The sequence below is a fragment of the Crocodylus siamensis genome, chromosome 8 (assembly GCF_052110815.1).
Source record: "Crocodylus siamensis isolate JL-2025a chromosome 8, ASM5211081v1, whole genome shotgun sequence".
Taxonomy (NCBI): Eukaryota; Metazoa; Chordata; order Crocodylia; family Crocodylidae; genus Crocodylus; species Crocodylus siamensis.
In genome coordinates this window covers 507,644-526,819 of record NC_143402.1, presented here as the reverse complement: position 1 = coordinate 526,819, position 19,176 = coordinate 507,644, and the positions used below count along the sequence as shown (strand labels likewise).

The following is a 19,176-nucleotide window of genomic DNA, read 5'->3' as shown; positions in this document are numbered from 1 at the left end:
TTGGTTTTATAATCCCCAAGATGGCAATTAAAGATCACCTCTCATTCATAGATTTCATACCTCGATGCTGCCTGCTGATGTCATCTGCCTTCTAGTCATGTCAGCCTGTCCAGGTTTTCTATCCAGAATGTGTTTGCAACTTCTTTAGTATCTCATGCTGCTTTCAGACTGCCTTATTGAGCAAGCTGGACAAATTCACTTCATTTCTCTGTGATTCAGTTCCTGCCTCTGGAAAATGGGATAATGATGATAAGATACTTGCCTACCTCACAAGGCTGTTGTGAGACCGTGTCTCACAAGATGCATAATATCATGGCTTTGTCATAGAGCTCACTCCGCCGTCTGAAGAGGTGGGGCACGTGCTGAGCTTAGTTCTGTATCGTGGTGAGACGTAGACGAGTCCCAGGGGATGCAAAAGAGAAGGCATTACAGTGCACATGTCCTCTTCTGGAGGAGGCGCTGCTGGGCGCTGCTTGCATTCAGATAAAGCCTCTGACTTTATTAATTTGTTAGATTTATAAGGGCGGCTTACAGTAAAAAGGAACATAATGTATAAAAGCAAATAACGTATACAATAACATCTAAACTTCTACAACAGAAACCCCCAGACAATGTGCCCCTGTTTATTTTACCTGACCACGTCACAGGAGGCTGCCCAAGCACAGCCTTGTTAAGGGAAACTCTAGCAAGCCTCCATATCCTGTTGAGGGGAGAGCTTGTGCTCCTCTCCTGTCCGAGCCACGCACCTCGGGCCAAGCCCAGATGCTGCAGCAGCTACGGTGCCCCAAGGAGAGACCATGCAAGGGGGCCTGCTCTCCCCAGGAGGTGGATGATGCTCTAACACTAGGTAGCAGTGAGAGCCACCGCTGCAGCCTTCAGCTCAGGGGATGCACGAGCCACCATGGAGCAAATTTCTTTGTGTTTTGTTTTTCCCCAGGGTAACTCCGGCCTTGGCTTCAGCATTGCAGGAGGTATCGACAACCCTCATATTCCAGATGATCCAGGTATTTTCATCACCAAAATCATCCCTGGTGGAGCTGCAGCTATGGACGGCCGTCTAGGGTGAGTGTCCAGGGACAGGTCAGGACCGATGGGCAACAGTGCAGCTCTGTGGGGCAAAGGGATGGGATTGGGAGGTGGGCTGCGTGCGAGACCAGGGCCGGAGCAACAAGAGGGCGGCAGGTGGGGATGGAAGAGCGTGGGGCGATGCCAGCGTGCGGGCAGGACTCCACATCTGAGAGGCCAGGGCAAGGCTGGGGAACAAGCTCAGGGGCTGGCAGCCTCCCAGGAGAACGGTGCAGCGCGGTCAGCAGGGAGGAGAGCCATGAACAGAGCATCTTTGCCCGTTGTTAGTCCCGCTTCACCAGGAATAGGAGATCCAGCCCCACTGCTGCCAGGGCTGGGGTCCAGCCCTCTTTCACCTCTCTGCCTGTCAGGGATCAGTGCCCTGCCCCTGGTGAGGGGTGGCCCCTCTCCGTCACACGCCTACCCCTTGCAGTTGCACTTGGGGTCTGGGTGCCTTCCACACGGCAGCCCTACCCACAGATGCAGCATCAGGGTGCAGCATGCTTGTGCTGCGCCTTGGCTCAGAGAGAGCAGGGAGGTCTGTGTTGAGAGCGCAGTTCCCTGTGGGCCTGCAAAGAGCTTTGTGGCCCTGACTCAGAGCAGCTGGGGAGGCCATGGGGTCCCTGGGATTCCCAAGGGGAGGCTGCAGATGCCCTAGGAGGGGCGCACTGGACGTGGGGGCTCACCAGCAACCTGCCCACCGCTGCAGGGTGAACGACTGTGTCCTGAGAGTGAATGATGTGGACGTCTCCGAGGTGGTGCACAGCAAAGCCGTGGAGGCGCTGAAGGAGGCCGGCCCCGTGGTCCGGCTCGTGGTGCGGCGGAGGCAGCCCCCACCAGAGACCATCATGGAGGTTAACCTGATGAAAGGACCCAAAGGTGAAACCTCTTCCATTGGCCCTGTAATGAGATCGGCCCCCGGCAGCCTGGGCTGAGAGAGTGCAGCTCTGACCGCGGCGCGGCCACATTGCCGGGGGGGTGAGGGAGCCTTGCAGCTCCCTCGCACCACCTGAACAGCCCGTGGGTCCAGCCATGCACGAGGGCACACAGGCACCTCTGGACACCCCCGTGCACCGGGGCCAGACCTCCCCAGCTTCTCCCATGCCTGCATCCCAGGACCCCTGGGTCTCTCCCCAAACCCAGGTCATGCCACTCGTCAGCTTCTCTGTGGGCCTGGAGCCCACTGGCCTTGCCCTGTGCCCAGGGTAGGAGCTCTTACCAGCCCCAGCCTGCAGCCGGGATATGGGGGCTGCTGGCTCCTCTCTGAGCACGTCCCTGTCCCCAGGCCGGAGGAAGAGCCTGATGATGTGAAAGGAGGGGCCGAGGGAAAGGAGCCCATCGGGGGTGTACGGCACCCCTGGTCCTCACTGTCAGGTAGCTCTTGCTCCCTGCACACTTCCTCTGGCCTGGCTTTCTTTGCTCTCCCCTCATCCCCTCTTGCTTCCCCCGCAGGACTAGGCTTCAGCATCGCGGGTGGAATTGGGAACCAGCACATCCCAGGAGACAACAGCATCTACATCACCAAGATCATCGAGGGAGGGGCTGCCCAGAAGGACGGCCGGCTGCAGATCGGGGACCGGCTGCTTGCGGTGAGCACACACCCCTTCACGCGGGCTCTGGAAGCCAGCCACAGGCAGCAAAGACGCCAGGGAGTGCTGTGAGCATGGGAGGCACCGCCTGGCACCGGCCCTGGTTCCCTGTGCTGCCTGGGCTGCCCATTGCTCCAGTGCCCCTTCCCACCATCTGGGAAGCATTAGCTCTTCCTTTCTATGGCCAGGGTCCTGTCTCTTCCATTGCAAGGGTATGGAGGGGATGTGGGGAAGGAGTGGGAGGGTAGTTCATGCTCCCTGCAGCTAGACTGTCGGTGGGACAGAGGACTGCTACCGCGGAGCCCATCAGAGCAGGGCAGCGGGGATGAAGGACCGGCAAAAGCTGCTTCACAACACTGGAGCAGCACGGAGGAGCTGCTCCTGGCTACAGAGCCTGGAATTGCTGGCTGTCAATGCCACTGCTATTTGTGCTGGGCCTTCGCAGGCCAGGGTGATTTGTTGACAGGCCTGGTGCCACAGACACCAAGCCCTTTGCTACTGGGACATGATGGTCAAGATCTGACGTGCAGCAGAGCCAGGGATCCCCCAGCTCCCTTGGGCTGGGAAGGGCCCACGCTTTGGGCCCTGAACAACCAGGCTGGCTTGAGGATGATGGTGTTTCTGTGCTGTGGGATAGCACCTGCATGCTGCACCGAGCTGACCACGTGCATGCTTGGGGTGGCCCCGGGAGGAGTTTCTACGGTGTGAAGACAAATAAGTACCTGGCGTTTGAAAGGACATTGAATATGACATTCTTGTGGGATGCTGCTGAGGAAACAGACCCCAGCTGTCTCTGGAGCTCGGACGCGCCCAGGATATGTCGTTTAACTTCCACTCAGGACCGTGTCACCTCTCATTTCACCGGGATCTATTCATGAAGCAAAGAGGGAATGTATTAAATCAGTTCCCTGGCCCCCCGTAGTGCAGACCAGGGGGATTAGGTAGCATGTGTTATGCAGACAAGGGTGTACTAGTCCCATTGAAGAAGGCATTGGAAAGACCCCTTTAGGACACTGTAATGTTCAAGCAGATAAGCTGGAACGGGGTCACCGAAGGGCCATGAAGATGGTGAAGGGAAAGGAGACTTTTTCTGATGAAAGAAGATTAAAGGAGCTGGGCTTGTTGAGCTCCGCAGAAGAGAGGTCAGAAGGGAATGTGCTTACCCCATACGAGTACTCCCGGGCACAGACAGGGAAGGAGAAGAGCTCTTTAGGGTAGAAAAAAGCCCTGGCTACAAACCAGGTACAGACAAATTCAGACAGGAATTGGGAAAAGGTTTCTAAGTGTCAGGTGTGACATTTCAGAAGCGCCCTCCAAGCACAGTGCTGGGCAAGGAGCCAAAGTCGCATCCCTTGCACACACTTCCAGGTGTGTGCAAGGGATGAAGCAATGGTGCAGGAGGTTGTGGGGGTGGGATGGTGCGGTAGCAATCCCGTGGGTGTGGGGAGCAGGGCCTGTCTTGCCCCTTGGTAAACTGTTGCAGGGGATGGACTCGATGGCCAGGCTTGCGTTCCTCTGCCCCGGTGCCTCTGTCCCGTCTCCTTGCCCCTCCTCACACCCCTCCCACCGCGTCTCTCCTGCAGGTGAATAACACAAACCTGCAAGATGTGCGGCATGAGGAGGCGGTGGCCGCCTTGAAAAACACTTCGGACATGGTGTACCTGAAAGTGGCCAAGCCCGGCAACGTCCACCTCAACGACATGTATGCGCCCCCCGACTACGCCAGCAGTACGTAGTCCGCAGCCAGGCCTGCCCAGCCAAGAAGCCAAGCCTGGCCACAGCCACGGGAGGGGAAGGCCAGGGAGCCCGCGGGGGGCGGGGGGCGTGGCTGGCGGCTGGCAAGGAGGATGCAGTGGCGCAAAGGGAGAGCGGCACATGGGATCCGGGAAGGGGGGCCGGGCTTCGCAGCGAGAGCCCCGGGAGGTGGGGGGCTGAGCCCAAGCACCCAGTTGTGTCGGGGCCACCTGTAGTTTTGCTATGTAGAGGTTAGATAACGGGGGTCTATAGGATGGCTCAGTGGGGCTGATCCTGCCTCCGGCAGGGGCGGCACTGGATGACCCCTGCGGGTCCCTTGCAGCCGCACGGACCTGGCACTTCATGAAAGGTGCACTAGCGACGGGGGCTCAGGGAGCTTGCTCTCTCGGTCCCAGGCCAGCACCGCTGGGTGGGCTCTGGGATTTCAGCTCCTGATTTTGTCTTTTCCTTTCCCTGCAGCCTTCTCAGCCCTGGCCGATAACCACATAAGCCATAACTCCAGTCTGGGTTACCTGGGCGGCGTTGAGAACAAGCCTGCCTACCCAGCCCCCCCGCAGGTGACCCCATCCAGGTACTCGCCCATCCCTCGACACATGATTGGGGAGGAGGACTTCACCAGGTGAGTTGGGGCCACAGGGCGCTAAGCTTTCTCGCCCAGCACAAAGCCCCTGTTTATCTTCAAATGTCCGTGGGACAGCTGCAGCTCCCTTAGGCTACGCACGGCTCTCTCCATGGAGCTCAGTGCCCCTATACCAAGCGAGATGCAGGGTCAGCGGAGGCAGCCGTGCAGGGGTCCTGATCACTCCGTTTCCCCCCTCTTTCCCATTCCCTCTTTTCCCCGTGCTCCTCTCTTTCTCTTTGAACTGTCCTGGGACTTGCGCGCCCACATGTTCCTGCTTCTGGATTTTTCATTTACTTCTTTTGAAATCTGAGTTGCTTTGTGCTCTCATGGTGGTGCCCAGCAAAGGTGACAGACCTGCCTCCCGCTCTGCCATGGGGCCAGCGCTGGATCCCCTGGAGGTGATACTATGGTCCTTGGTGATGTTAGTGGTGGAGAAGCACTGGCAGCCTGTGTGCACCTCTTCTTCCTGGGCCATGCGTGCACTTCTGCTCTGTGAGCCCTGATTTTAAGGAATCCTTTATGGAATCAGCTGCCTGAATTCATTTCAGGGGGTTCATGGAGTGGGGGCTCAGGCAAAGCACATCTCTTTATTGACTTGTATTGCCCTGGCATCTGAAACCCAACTGGTATGGGGGCTGTGCTGTGCCTTGTGCGACCTTTGCTGGGGCCTGTCACTACTGGAGTGGTTGCAGCAGCCAAGGCTCAGGTTATTGCAAGCTGTTTCCTGCTTTCTGTCTTCTCCACGAGTAGCAGCTCCTACGTTCTCAGGCCAATGATGGCAGCTTCAAAACCATACGATGCTTATGGCTTTCAGATCATGCAGTGATGTTCTGCCCTTGGCTCTGCCAAGGTAATTGCAGTCCCTGTAGTGAGAGTACAGCAGCACCCACTCCCCATGCGGCTGAAAGCTGCAATTTTGGGGTGTCCATTACCAGCGGCACAGTCAGGTTGTTTTATCGGGGCAGGTTGCTCTCATCGCCACCTGGGCTGTGTGTGCATCAGCTGCTGTCATTTGGGGGAACAGAAAGAGGCTAAATCAGCCTCTCTGCTCCTCTCCACCCTCCTCCCCTCTGCCCCTGAGCACAACAGGCAAGAGACACGTGCGGGGTCTGGCTGCCGGCATGGTGCTGTGCCGGTTCCTGGCCGCTAGAGGATGTTACTACATTCTTCAGAGGATGTTGGGCGAGAGCACAGACATGCGAGAGGCTCTGGGGATGCCCTGATGGAGAAACACTGAGCGAGAGTGACACGCCAGTGCCGGCTGCTGCTTCCCAGGCCTGGCCCAGATTCTCCAAGCTTTGATCCGCAGCATGTTGCTGTGTTCCGGGCTCTGCCTAAGCGAGCCGCCTCCCTGGGCTGTGCCAGTTTCTCTCCATCTCTGTGAGCCAGCCTTCAGCGCTGGCAGCCCCCACGTCCCTCTCAGCAACCCTCGGAGCACCCGCATCATGCCCCTGCTCTGCAGCACTGTGCACGGCTTCTTCCTCACCTCCTCTAGCAGGAAGGGAAGGCAACATCGCCAAATGCACACTGTGTGTGCATGAAACCTGCGGGCAGCGAGAGCACCCTGCGGCACCCAACGTCTGCACAGAGGCCAGTGCAGTCTTCGAGGGCACTTCACAGCTGCATGACAAGACATCGCCTCTCCACCAAACAGCAGTGTCAGAAGAGGATTGCTAGCCCTTTCCTGCCAGCCATCGGGGTCTGAGTCAGCCCTGACCGCGTGGCCCAGGCTGGGGCTGGGGCGCAGCCCTGCAGCAAGTGGCACCGCTCCAGTCGAGTTAGAAATGACCCTTAGAGCCCACCGTGCTGCTAGAGGCATCTCTGCCCCGACCCCTTGTAGGTATTAATGATCCCCTTGTATCATCTTGAATGTGAGGCTGTAACGTCATACTGAGAATCCACCCCCAGGGGTAGCTTCCTGCCCCTCCCCCAGGGGTGTAAGAGAAGATTCCTGATCATCATTCTGGCCTGTTGCACTGAACAAAAGACATCCTTCCTTATCCTCCTTTTCTGAACTCTTGTCTGAGTCCTTATAGCGTGGCCACAGCCAGAGCATCCTGCACCTTCCTTGCAAGCATCTGGTACCAGCCATCGTGTGAGCGGATGCTGGACTCATCACCGGGCTCTGGGCTAAGGCAGAACAGCCATTTGTTTGTTCCTGTTTTCATTTTCTCATGCACGGGGAGCAGTGCAGCCAGCCCAGGCTGCCATCTGCTCACAGGCCTGGCACTGCAGTTCAGAGATCTGGTCTGCTCCTGGTCACTTGGAGAGCTACCATCCGAAGGTGACTCCCAGGGCACACAACGCTTCATACTGGGATCAGCGGCGGACCACCAGCAGCGCTGTCCTGCAGAAGCAGTGACCATCATCCAGTGAGTTGCACTGGAGATGGGGGCTCTGAGGAGACAAGGAACAGAATGAAGAGGCCTTTCCAGCCCCCAGAGAAGAAATGGACTCTGATGGCATGGAAAATCCTGAAAGAGTTTTCCTTTCTAATGCTGGTGAGCAAGACACAAGGCAGGGCTGCGGTGACATGGCCAGATCTCCACTTGCAGCTTATCGTCTGCAGCACGATCTCCCTGGCAAGCCAGCCTCCAATGAGCAGGAGAAACAGCTTTTGTATGTACCATTGCAGAAAGTCTTGTGGCCTGAAGCCTAGTGCAGGGGTCAGTTCAGAGCTGCTCTTTGCACTGCATAGACAAAAAACTAGAGAAGACCCAGATGGGGAAGGCACCAGTTTGTTCTGGGGAGCAGTCTCCTTCCTGCAAGCTGAGCACGTGGCTAGGGATTAAGGCTGCTGCCGCTTGGAGCTGTGGGGCAAGTCTCCTTCCCAGTGGCTCCACAGCAGCAAGGGACCCCCTGGCTTCTGCAGCACCCGCTGCCTCTGGGGGCCAGGGCAAATGGGGCCAGAGCCACCCCTCCCTTCTCCCAGGCAAAGCCTCCAGGCCTGGGAGGGAGGATACTGGAGTGTCTGGGGACTGTGGTCCCTGCACCTGCAAAGGCAGCTCAGGGCAGGCACTGCCTTGCTTAGCAGTTGTTTTGCCCCACCCATGCTCTCTGCCCAGCTCCCCATGGGCAGCCTCGCTGCCTTCCAGCTCCTCCACACTCATTTCCAGCAGGCCTCAGGCTCGGCCCCTCCATGCTGATGAGTTCCCCAGGGCCCCTACTTGCCAGCACAGAGCTGGACGTCAGAGGAAGGGGACTGGGGCAAGCCGTGCAGGCTGGGGTGGAGCGAGAGTGCAGATGGCAGGCTGGGGGGCACCGGTTGACGGCGATGCCGTTAGACATTGCAGGCGTAGTGTGTCTATCTGCGAGCACATGCACCCGACGGCTCCTTTGAAAGCTCCTTGGGTGTCATGCGCTGGCAGACTGGTCCCTGCAGCAGGCACGAGGCTGCCCTGACAGACACCCTCAGCATGTGGTGCTCACCGCTATTGGCCAGGCCAGAGGACAGAGGCTGATGCACCATCCTCCTGCTTTGCCTGGGCAGACAGCTGTGCAAGAGCCCCAGCAGAGCACTTCAGAGTGCCGTTATTTGCCCCTTGAGTGACTTCATGAGCAGCCTGGTGGGTGCAGAGCCCCAGACTGCGTGCACCAGTCTGCACAGGCAGTGTGAGCCAAGGCACCTTTGGCCAGTGAGCTGCAGCCTGCACGTGGAGCTTCAGCCGGACGCACCTGTCGTCCTGGGGGTGCAGGTGGTGCTTTGTCGCCCCGCCGTTCTGTGTGTCAGAGAGGGGCTACAAAGCTGCCGGCGAGTCCGTGCTGGCAGCAGGGACTAGGAGAGTGGGGCCATCATCTCGGGGTGCTCCGAGTCCATCCGGCCTTCCCTCTGCAGCCCCTCGCTTCGGCTCAAACGACGTTGGCTTTGCCTGCCAGGGAGGAACGAGTTAAGCCTGTGAGGCCTCGGCGGAGTGAAGTGCGTGCTGAAGTCTGCGTCCTCTCCGCGCTTCTATAAAAAAGCTGGAGCCAGGCTGAAGACGCTGAGTGCCCTGTGCACCACCGGGAGAGACGGCAGAGATAAACAGAGCTGGGGGAGCAAAGCCGAGAGCATTCAGGACATTCCTCTCTGCACTTCCCCGCGAGGAACAGCAGCCAGGCCGCGAGCCGTGAGCAGAGCGGGTAGCTCTGCAATGTTCACCGTCAATGTCTCGTCGTCCATGCCCTGCAAGGGACACCCAGCATCCTTCTCTCCCTCCAGACAGCAGCCAGACCCCCGGAGGCACTGTGACCAGAGGTACCGTACCGCCGTGCCGCTATGTTAGCTCCGGTACAGCTGCGGGCAGGGAGAAGGGACCGGGGGTCTGGCAGCGAGCAGTGGGGAGGTTTCTGCACCTTTGTGCATGGCGGAGGTGACTCTGGCACTGGCCAGAAGTCCTTGCTGTCCGGGCTTGAGATGGTCCAGGGTGCTCGCTGTGACCTCTGGGCTCGTATTTAAGGGCAGAGAGGGTGTGTGCTGTTCGCATTCACCCCCATGGGCTGGAACTGGGCACGGATGTTTGTGTCATGGTGGTGCAAGGTCTCTGTGTCCCGGAGCAGGCGTCTGCAGCTCTGGGCCCTGGTGGGGAGCTTCATGGCACTGAGGAGCCCTCGCTGCAGCTGAGACCATGGTGCCTACTTGTCTGGTGTAAAGCCGTGGTGCACAGGGCTGCCAGGCTGCAGGTTCAGCCATCAGAAGGGGTAAATGCTTGAGTGGACATGCTTGTTTAGCTGCCACAGCCAGAGCTCGTAGCCATACGGCGAAGCCATATGTAGCCGAGACTGGAGGAAGGCAGCCTGACCCCCTCTGTGCAGGCCTGGGATGAGAGGGGCAAAGCCGGGAGAGCCAGACTTTCCTATGGGGCACCCAGCACTTTCTGCTTCTCTCCTCCTCCTCTTGCTCTTCTATAAGGCCCCTCTCACTGAGTAGCGCTCACCCCAAGGGACCAAGGAAGCTCTTTCAGCTGGTGGTCCGTGCCCCTTGCTGCACATTGCTGCCAGGACGCCCGTATCAGTGACGGGGCTACAACCTGTCCCAGGTGCATCTGTCCTGTGGGGCTCATGCAAGAGCTTCTCTGCAATGCTGCCTCCCAGCCGCCCTAGCCGCATGGCGGGTTGCCCAAGCTGCAACTGTCCGTGATCCCAGCGTAGTTCCCAGCCCAAATTCTTCCCTTCCCCAGCTGCGAATAAGTCTGTGAATACCCACGCTTAGAATAAAAAAGGGGTCCGCACTTCCATTTGAAAAATGTTAGGGGTCCATCACAGGCAACTAGTAGGGTGGTCAGCGGGGGCACATGCCCCACTGAGATCGGCCCCCAACTCGGCGTTGCTCAGGACGGGGCAGTTTTTTTGCTGCGTGGGCCAGCAGTGTGTTGGGGGGGGCACTAAGCCATGGCACAGAAATATAGGAGTGGATATAGGGCTTTTGGCTAGGCCCCAGGCCCACCCACAAATTGTGCCCCCCCAGACTCCGGAAGCACCAGTTGCCCCTGGGGTCCGCACATGCATAAAGGTTGAAAAGCACTGGGGCAGTTGAACTCTGACACATCTCGGCATTTGCTGTACAGTCATTCCAGTTAATGCCTAGTATTTTCATGGGTGTTTGAAGTTATTTAGACATCTGTATCTTTTGGTGAGTTGCCAGCTTTCACGTCCACATATTCAAGTAGAAATAGCATTTGGACTGAGATGTGGAGTTTGGCCTTTCTAAAGTAGACGTTCAGAGGCCAAATCTTGTTTAAGCTGATCACCCGGCCAAGTCGTGACGTAATTGCCTCCTAGACATCCCCGCAGGGTTGCATGTTGTTGCCAAGGTATATTAATCGACTTACCACGTGTATTCCTCTGCCTTTGAACGCAGGGCTGGAGTTGGAACAGGCAGGCGTTCTCATTAGGCTTGATTTCTTTTCGCCCCTGTATTTTCGTGATGCTGGACAGGTTTTTCATTCTGGCGGTTTAAACTGTAACTTAGAAGCACCGTTTCATCAGCAAACAATCAAGATCTTGTAGCATGCTGTTTTAAAGCCATGAGACAGCACTTTCTCTTGCTGTGACATCAGTGACAGGCAAACAGAAATGGCCAAAGGGAGCATCCCTGTTTGGCACAAGTGCTTGTGCCCAGGTCTGTGCATGCTCTAAGTGTGCAAACAGTGCCCTGATGATAGGAATTGTTACTGCTGGTTCACTATCAGGCCTCCAGGCACTCGTGAGTGGCTGTGCTGGAGGCTGTCACATGCTGTCTTCAAAAATGCAAAGTGTACTGTGCGGGTCACCTCACCTGATGCTGTCTTTAACGATTACTCCTAGTCTGATGACCTCCCTGCCTCCCCGCTCGCTCGCTGCCAGCCAGGAGCACGTTGCCCAGGCTACAGCTTTTGCTGAGCCCTATTGCAGAGCGCTGCTCTGGAGGCAAAGTCCTTCCTCCCCAGCGCCGTCCCTCTGCGCACAAAGAGGCCTGTTCAGCCAGTCACTGAGCTCCACATTCCTCCAGCCTTTTGCCCAGGTCTCGTGACCTGGGCTGGTGCAACTCCCAGCACCTGCTCTGTGATTCGTCAACCTCCTTGTTACTGGCTGACAAGCGAGCGAGTGGCGAGAGGCTGAGCTCAGGATGCAGGAGGAGATTCCAGCCCTGCCGGATTCCAGGTGTGGCAGAAAGCTCCCTGCCTCCTGCACACCTGGAGAGCACTGCAGCCAGGGCACTGCGCGCAGCTTCCCTGGACTCTAAATGTCTGATGTCTCTTCACCCAGAGAGCCCCGGAAAATCATCCTGCACAAAGGCTCCACGGGACTGGGCTTCAACATCGTTGGTGGCGAGGATGGAGAGGGGATCTTTGTCTCCTTTATCCTGGCCGGAGGCCCTGCCGACCTCAGTGGGGAGCTGCGGAGAGGAGACCGCATCCTTTCGGTGAGTCCCATCGCTGCTGGGGGCCCTCAGCCAGCTGCAGAGCTCATGTGTTGAGGCTGCAGTCACCTGTCCAACAGCAAATGGCCCTGCTGGCATTTGTAGGGCCCCTGTCCCCTCAGGTCACCTCCTGTAGGGTGAGTCCCTAGTAACAACCAAGTTCTCACCAGTGTGGGCACAAACCTGTCTGGCTTTTTCCACAGCAAAATGAGACTGGGCCCACACTGGATGTCACCCCCGTTTCCCTGCTCACACGGGTGTCACCCCGGCTGTAGCAGTACCTCGCCGCCCTGGTGCAGAGCTAGGGCAGGGCGACTCAGCTACCAGGCTGTGCTGTTATAATCCCAGTGGCCAAGCAGGACAGAAGAAAGCAAAGCGCTGCCGAAACCTCTGAAAACAGGCCTGGCGGGGTCACCACATGTGCGTTTTTCATTCCCCAGCCCTTTGGGTGCACATGGGGCTTGCACCATGAAGACAAAGCGAGCGGGCCAGCAGAACCAAAGTGCTTGTCAGAGCTGCAAGTCAGAGGAGCCAGGCACAGCCCGCTGCACAGTGCGCAGCAGCATGGGGAGTCCTGAGTTTAGTTTGCTTATGCCCTTGCCTGCTGGCATGTCTTCCTTCCAGGGGCCAAATGCTGAGCTCTTGCTAAATTAATCTAGCCGGGCTGGATTTAGCTGAAGAGCGTTTCAGTTTCAGGCATAAGGAGTTAATGCTTGAGCGCAGGTGAACAGACTGGTCTGGGTTGGCCCAGGGTGGTTGCTGCTTCCTTTGACTTTAACACTTTGTCACCAGAGAAATGTTCATCTCAAGTTCTGACGTGAACAGACTTAGATCAAAAGTTACTGATTTGCCCATGGCTAAGGAAGGATTTTATTCCTTTTCAATTCACGGGCAGATTTGCTAGGCAAGAACATTTTACCTCTAGAGACCTGGGTTCAAACCCAGATGGAGTCTCAGGAGAAAGCAGCTTTTAATGAAGTCCCGAGTGCACACTTGTTCATAGGATACAATCACAGTAACTGGCACGAGTGGAACTGGCCCCAGGCTGGAGTAGATGGGGACCTGCAGGTCAGGACTGAAGGGCATCAGCACAGGTGGAAACGGGGCCCCAGAGAGGAGCAGCAAAGGATACCTCAGCAGTGCCAGGAGCGAGAAAGCTCTCGCTCGGGCTATGCTAGCTATTACTGATTTTCTAGCTCGGCTGGATTTCGAACTGCTGGGAGCCCTTGGGAGATGCCGTGGAGTCAGGCTGGAAAGCCACAGTGCCAGATTCAGAGACATTTAACTGTGCAGCTGCCAAGGTTCATCTGGAGCTTGTCTTAGTGCCAGAAAGATAACCCGATGCAGCTGAGAGCTCGGCATGGTCCAAAGGGTGACTCCATCTCATTGCCTGGACTGTGTGGTCAGCCTCCGACGAAGGAGGGCTGGTACCTCCTCCTGGGCAGCACATGGGGATGAGGTGGAGGCCCCGAATCACCTGGTGTAGCAGACTGTGAGCATACCCAGAGCCGAGCCAGTGCGTGTGCAGTCTCCGCAGGGGCTATTTGCAGCAGTTGCCTCTTCAATTCCTGCCAGGAGAAGGTGGCGGAAAGAAGGACCAGTGGATCCTTCATGCAGGCATGCGCCCCTGGCTGTGCAGGGCAGTGTCTTCCCCATGCACCTTTCTCCACTATCAGTCTGCTCATGGAGGGTCCGAGCGTGGCTGGTGATCCTGGCTGGGATGAGCTCTGGGGCAATATATAAATAGGAAGGCATTGCAAAGGGCAAGACACGAACTGGGATCCTAGCACCTCTGGGCAGCATCAGCTTGAGGGAAGGGGCCTCTGAGCATGCAACAGCCAGGGCAGAGGCTGGAAGTGGAGGGGGAAGGGGGCTGGGCTGGTGAACTAAAGCCCAATGCTGTCGCTTTGTTTCTGGTCAGGTAAACGGGGTGAACCTCCGCAATGCGACTCATGAGCAGGCGGCCGCAGCCCTGAAGCGGGCGGGACAGACGGTGACCATCATCGCCCAGTACAGGCCTGAAGGTAGGAGACAGCTGAAACCAGCCCCTCCAGGCACCTCTTCCTGCCCTGCCCCAGCCATGGCCTCATATCTCCCCATGGGATGCTCACTGCACCTGCCTCCTCCTCGTCACCTTATTGTGGCTCTCGCTGTTGGACATGGAGCCTGGGATCCTGGATCTAACAGCTCCTTGGCTGAACAGATCCGCGCTCGGGGAGCCGGGGCAAGGCTAGCGGAGCCCGTGTAGCTCCCCGCTGCCTCACTGCCACCCTAGTGGGAGGCGGACACTGCGCTCACACAGACGCTCCCCAAGCCCCGTCCTTTCCCCCACAGAGCAGCAGTTCCCAATCCACAGTACGCAGGCAGCCTGTCAGTGGTCCACGTTCACAGATTTATTATAATGACTTTATATGACAAAAAATCGCTGGTGGTACTTAAGGTTGTATCGTTGTAAAGTGGTGGTGCGCAATTGTCTTGAGTTTGGGAACTGCTGCCGTAGAGGGACCCAGCAGCCTGCTCAAGCGCTGGCTGCTCGTATCTGCACCCGCCGCCCTCGGTGCCTCGGACAAACTGCGGCAGACCCGGGGAGAGAGGCCAGCCCTGGAGCGGTGCTGTGCGCTGGCTGGGGCTGGGGGGAGGGTTGTCTGTGGCAGTCCCGCTCCTCGGGAAACTTTCATGGGATACCACGGGGGATGTTTGCGGGACTCCTTGCAACTCTTTGACTGCTCTTTCAGCTCCCCAGCAAGTGGGCAGATAAAAGGGAGTCAACAATAAATCCCTGTTGACTTTCTCTTCACCGTCTAGGGATGTACTTGGTAGCCGTGTTGGTCGGAGGCAAAAAGAAATGCAAAACCCTAGAACCCTTGGATATCTTTTATTAGACCAACTGAGAAACTGCAAAAAAAAAGATATTTTTCTGCAAGCTTTTGGGCTCACACGCCCTTCCTCAGGCTGAGGGAAAGCTAAGGATGGTAAAAAGTCCCCAGGACGGATTTCCAGCTTCAGCTTCCTCTGTGCAAAAATGAAGTTTATTTCTTTCATATGGGGACTTTATACCATCTTTAACTTTCTGTGACCTTTCTTGAAAGCTTGCAGAAAAATATCATTTTCTTTGCAGTTTCTCAGTTGGCCTAATAAAAGGTATCATCTCTGAACCAAGAGGTCTAGATTTTTGCATTTCTTCACCATTTAGTATTTTGTAATGCTTCTCCTGCCCCCTCTCAAGCGTCTCTCTTCTGAGCTGAACAGGCTGGCCTGGCTGGGAAGCCCCCTCCGCACCCTATCATCCTTGCTGTTCTTCTGTGCACCCCCAGCTCATCTGTGTCCTGGTGAGGTGTGGGACCGGAGCTGGGCATGGGACTCGAGGCATGGACGCACCATGGATTTATCAGGGGCATCGTGGCGCAGTCGTTGTGTGTATAGACGGTGTCCATAAATGCTGGGCTAAGCCCCCGGGGGGAGAGTGCTGCTGCAGCCGGGACAGCCCAGGAACTGTGCCAGGGCCAGGATTTCTTCTGGTGACACCTGGCCTAGAGGAGGAGGCCTGGCACAGGACCCGGCGTACGCACCCCCCTCGGGGAATCGCTCTGGTGCGTCCCCGAGATGGTGCCAAGACCCCGGTGGACAACTGCAGTCGCGCTCTGGGGATGTGAAGCATGGGGGATCTCCGAGCCCAGAGGGGCCTAGCTGGGCGATGTAGACGCAGCGGTCCCCGTGGACTGGGTGCTGCACGGCTCCCTGCTGAAGCCTGCCGCGAGGCCTGGGGGGCAGTGTCGCGGGGATGTCCCGAGGGCAGAGCAACCAGATGCCGGCTGTGTCCAGACCTGCTTGGAGGGAGAGCGCAGGGGGACAGGGCCCAGGCTGCAGACAGAGCGCGAGCAATGGGTCGGGCTGCAGCAGGGAAAGTTGAGGCAGCATGGGCGGGAGCGCGCACGGAGTACCCTAGGGCAGCGTGCGCATGAATGGCCTGGGGGCGGGGCTTGGCATGCAAACGACGTGGACGCGGATAGGCCGAGCGCGGGCGGGGCGGGGCGCGGGCCCCGATTGGCGCGCGGGGCGGGGCCGGCGCCCGGATTGGCTGGGGCGGCGCCGGGGTGGGGCCTGCTGCTCCCGCCCGTCCGGCTACACCGCTTTGTGTGCGGGGTGGGGGCGTCGCGGGGCAACGTGCAGGTGAGGGGGGGGCGTCGCGGGGCAACGCGCAGGTGAGGCGGGGGGGCGTCGTGGGGCAACGCGTAGGTGGGGGACGGGGCGGGGAAACGCACAGGTGGGCGGGCGGGGCCCCCCCCGACCCGGGCCTGCGGCCACAGGCCCCACGTCGCCCCGGCGCGGGGAGCGGCCCAGCACTGTGACCAGGGCCGCGAGGTGCCACTGCAGCCGAGGTGACACCCGGGGTGGGCGAGCGTGGGGAAACGGGGGTGACACGCGGGGTGGGCGAGCGTGGGGAAATGAGGGTGACACCTGGGGTGGGCAGGGAAACGGGGGTGACACCCGGGGTGGGCGAGCGTGGGGAAACGGGGGTGACACCCGGGGTGGGCGAGCGTGGGGAAACGGGGGTGACACCCGGGGTGGGCGAGCGTGGGGAAATGAGGGTGACACCTGGGGTGGGCAGGGAAACGGGGGTGACACCCGGGGTGGGCGAGCGTGGGGAAACGGGGGTGACACCCGGGGTGGGCGAGCGTGGGGAAATGAGGGTGACACCTGGGGTGGGCAGGGAAACGGGGGTGACACCCGGGGTGGGCGAGTGTGCGCCTGCGCCCTGGCAAGCAAGGGTCGTGCATGTGAGCAAGTGTGCAACGGCTGCCTGGGGAGAGCACGTGCGGTGGCACGGTCAGCGTGGCAGGCGGGTGGGCGGACCTGACCCTGATCCGGATTGGTGCTGCGGCACCGCACAAGGCACTGTCCTGCTTGGCGCCGGCGCGCTCGTCCCTTGTGGCCAAGAGCACTTCCCCGGTAGCCCGTGAGCTCTGCGCGGCGTTGCCCGCCATGTCGGGCAGGAGCCGCCCTGGGCAGTGCGTCCGGTTGCCAGGAAGTGGCTCGCGGGTTTGTTTCGGGAGGTGGCGACAGCGCTGCCGGAGGTGGCGCGGTGGGGCTTGCCCTGGTGTGGCAGAGGGAGGTCGGCGCCATGCCCCTCCACCCCTCGCTGTCTCTTCTCTGTCGGTGCAGTCATGCCGCAGCGTGGCCGTGTATGGACTCCCCGTGCGTGTCAGGTGTGACCAGGCGTGCTCGCGCCTCTCCCTGGCCCTGCGCTGCCAGGTGAGAGCGTGCCAGAGCCCTCAGGTCTGGGTGGTGCCTAGTCTTGTGGGGTAACCCAGCGTCCCCGCCTGGCGTGGAGAATTAGGCCTGAGGCTCACGACGCCCTGTGCAGATGAAGGGTCTTTCTGAGAGGGGGCAGCGGGTGTGGGATTTGCAAGCTGTGAGCAGCTGTCACCCTGCGGAGCTGGGTGTGGACAGGGCCTGTGTTTCGAGAGGGGTGGTGCAGGCATCCCCTGCTCTCGAGCCGGGTGCCAGAGCTGTGCGGAGCAAAGAGAAGGGGTTGCAGGTGTCACTGACCCCTCCTCCACCCCCCAAACCATTGCGGACTCTGGTGGTAGGGCGGGCTGGCGGCCGCGGTGAAATCTGGGGCCTGTGTGCTGGGGCTTCTTCGTATCTGACTGACGTGGAGATCCTGTCCGGGTTGGCCCTTGCTGCCTTGATTGGAAGCAGAGTCTGCCTGTCGGAGACCGAGTCGGGCTGCCCCAGGCTTGTTCCTGTGATGGAAGCAATCAAGTTGATGCGTGCTGGAGCCAGCTGCAGGTCGGCTGCCGGGTCCTGTGCAGAGGTGACGCTGCCGGGGGGGGCGTGCACACAGGGGAGGAGCGGGACCTGCTGAGTGTGGGGCTGCAGGGCTTGGTGACAGGCTTGCCAGGGAATCATCCTCCAGGCTGCCGGAGTCGGGGGTCCGCGGTGCAGCTCCGCTGGGTTCTTGTCTGCAGGCAGCTCCCAAGGGGAAAGCCTTTGGGAAGGCATGGGTTGCAGGGATGGGGCAGATGTCTTGATGTCTTGCAAAGGGCCCCAGGAGGCTGCAGGACTGCGCCTTGCACAGCTTCAGCAGCATCCTTGGAAGATGCTAATTAAACCTTGTTTTTAAAAGGCACAGATTTGCCTTTAATTGCCTTGCAAAGGTATTAGCAGCTAGCCTGTACTGCCTCAGCCTCTCCTGTGCCAGGCTGCGTAGCACCTCTTTGCCAAAGCCACTCATCCAGCATCCCTGCAGATGGGGAACGAGGAGGCTTTGCACATCCCTAGGAAAGGCAGGTGTTTAGTTTCCTACCCACATGTTCCTTGGGGTCTGGGGCTTAAATATTGACCCGCTGGACAGAGTTGGAGCTCTTCTGCAGCAGCTCACATGCGGTCTGCCCCAGAAGCAGGCCACCCTGACTGACGGTCGTGCTGGTCTCAGGTGTGTAGGCTCTTGGCGTTTGTGGCCCTTTGGGCAGCGTTGCCCCGCTCTGTGTTGTGACTTCAGGATGCAGATTCCTATCCTCAGTTTACACGTTGTTCCCTGTCCTTGACTCCTTGTGTTGCATTGTGCCTGAGGATGAATGGGAGCACTCGCTCTCTCTGGCCTCTCTCTTCGTGGTGAAAGCTTTCAGCCTTCCCTAGACCTTGTCTTTTTCTTAATATGTCTTTGTCCAGGTGAGCACCCTGCCAGTCCTTCACATGCTCTTGCTTCTCCCCCTACCAGGCCCAGCTGCGAGGGAGGTGGACGGCTGTTTTAGGGGTGTGCGTCCAGGAGTCGTCTGTGTTCCTGTATTTCAGGCTCCATTTGTAAAGCAAGTTTGACAGAAATGAGCAGTGTGGGCTGAGCATTTCTTGCATGTAGCAAAAGGCAGAGAGCAGTCTCTTGACCTCTTTTTGCCTTTGGCTCAGAAATCACTGGGGTTCATAGCACGTGGAGTTCCTGTGCTGTCACGTGACTTCATAGCATGATGGCTTCAGGCGCACGTGTGCCTTAACGCCCGTTTGACTGATCTGAAGTCGTCATGGCAAGAAGCTGTGGCATTCTCGGAGCAAATATAGTGCCCGGCATTGAAGGGGCGAACAAAGCGCTGGGGAAGGTGGACAGTTGCGATGAACCTGTACATTGAATGCAGTAGGTACGCGTTTAACCTGGTAGTGCATGTCCATGAAAGGAACTGGCAGAAATTAATTATTAGTTAAGAGGTGAAAGCTGCAAATGTAGCCTGGGCATATCAGCTGCTTGTTATTGCCAGATAGAAGTGCACGTC

The 19,176-nt window shown here is 58.5% G+C and overlaps 1 protein-coding gene and 1 long non-coding RNA gene across 9 annotated transcripts in view; one reads left to right on the top strand and one right to left on the bottom strand.

Moving 5' to 3' along the window:
* The window catches only part of DLG3 (discs large MAGUK scaffold protein 3), a 120,755-nt gene that overhangs the window by 73,807 nt on the left and 27,772 nt on the right, over positions 1 to 19,176 (top strand). For 7 of the 8 annotated variants that reach the window (XM_090061739.1, XM_090061740.1, XM_090061737.1 and 4 more), the window contains 7 exons: positions 938 to 1,062; positions 1,775 to 1,944; positions 2,518 to 2,654; positions 4,238 to 4,382; positions 4,869 to 5,028; positions 11,755 to 11,911; positions 13,830 to 13,932. In XM_090061739.1, coding sequence (XP_089917865.1) covers positions 938 to 1,062; positions 1,775 to 1,944; positions 2,518 to 2,654; positions 4,238 to 4,382; positions 4,869 to 5,028; positions 11,755 to 11,911; positions 13,830 to 13,932 — 997 coding nt within the window. Of the gene's footprint in view, positions 1 to 937; positions 1,063 to 1,774; positions 1,945 to 2,517; positions 2,655 to 4,237; positions 4,383 to 4,868; positions 5,029 to 11,754; positions 11,912 to 13,829; positions 13,933 to 15,982; positions 16,079 to 19,176 lie in introns of those variants that run through there. The other variant, XM_090061744.1, reaches the window with a different exon arrangement.
* Positions 980 to 11,747, bottom strand: LOC149857973 (uncharacterized). Its single transcript, XR_016444027.1, has 4 exons — positions 8,707 to 11,747; positions 3,377 to 3,522; positions 1,752 to 1,925; positions 980 to 1,108 (listed from the first exon to the last, which is right to left on the bottom strand). It is a non-coding gene; the product is annotated as an uncharacterized LOC149857973 (long non-coding RNA).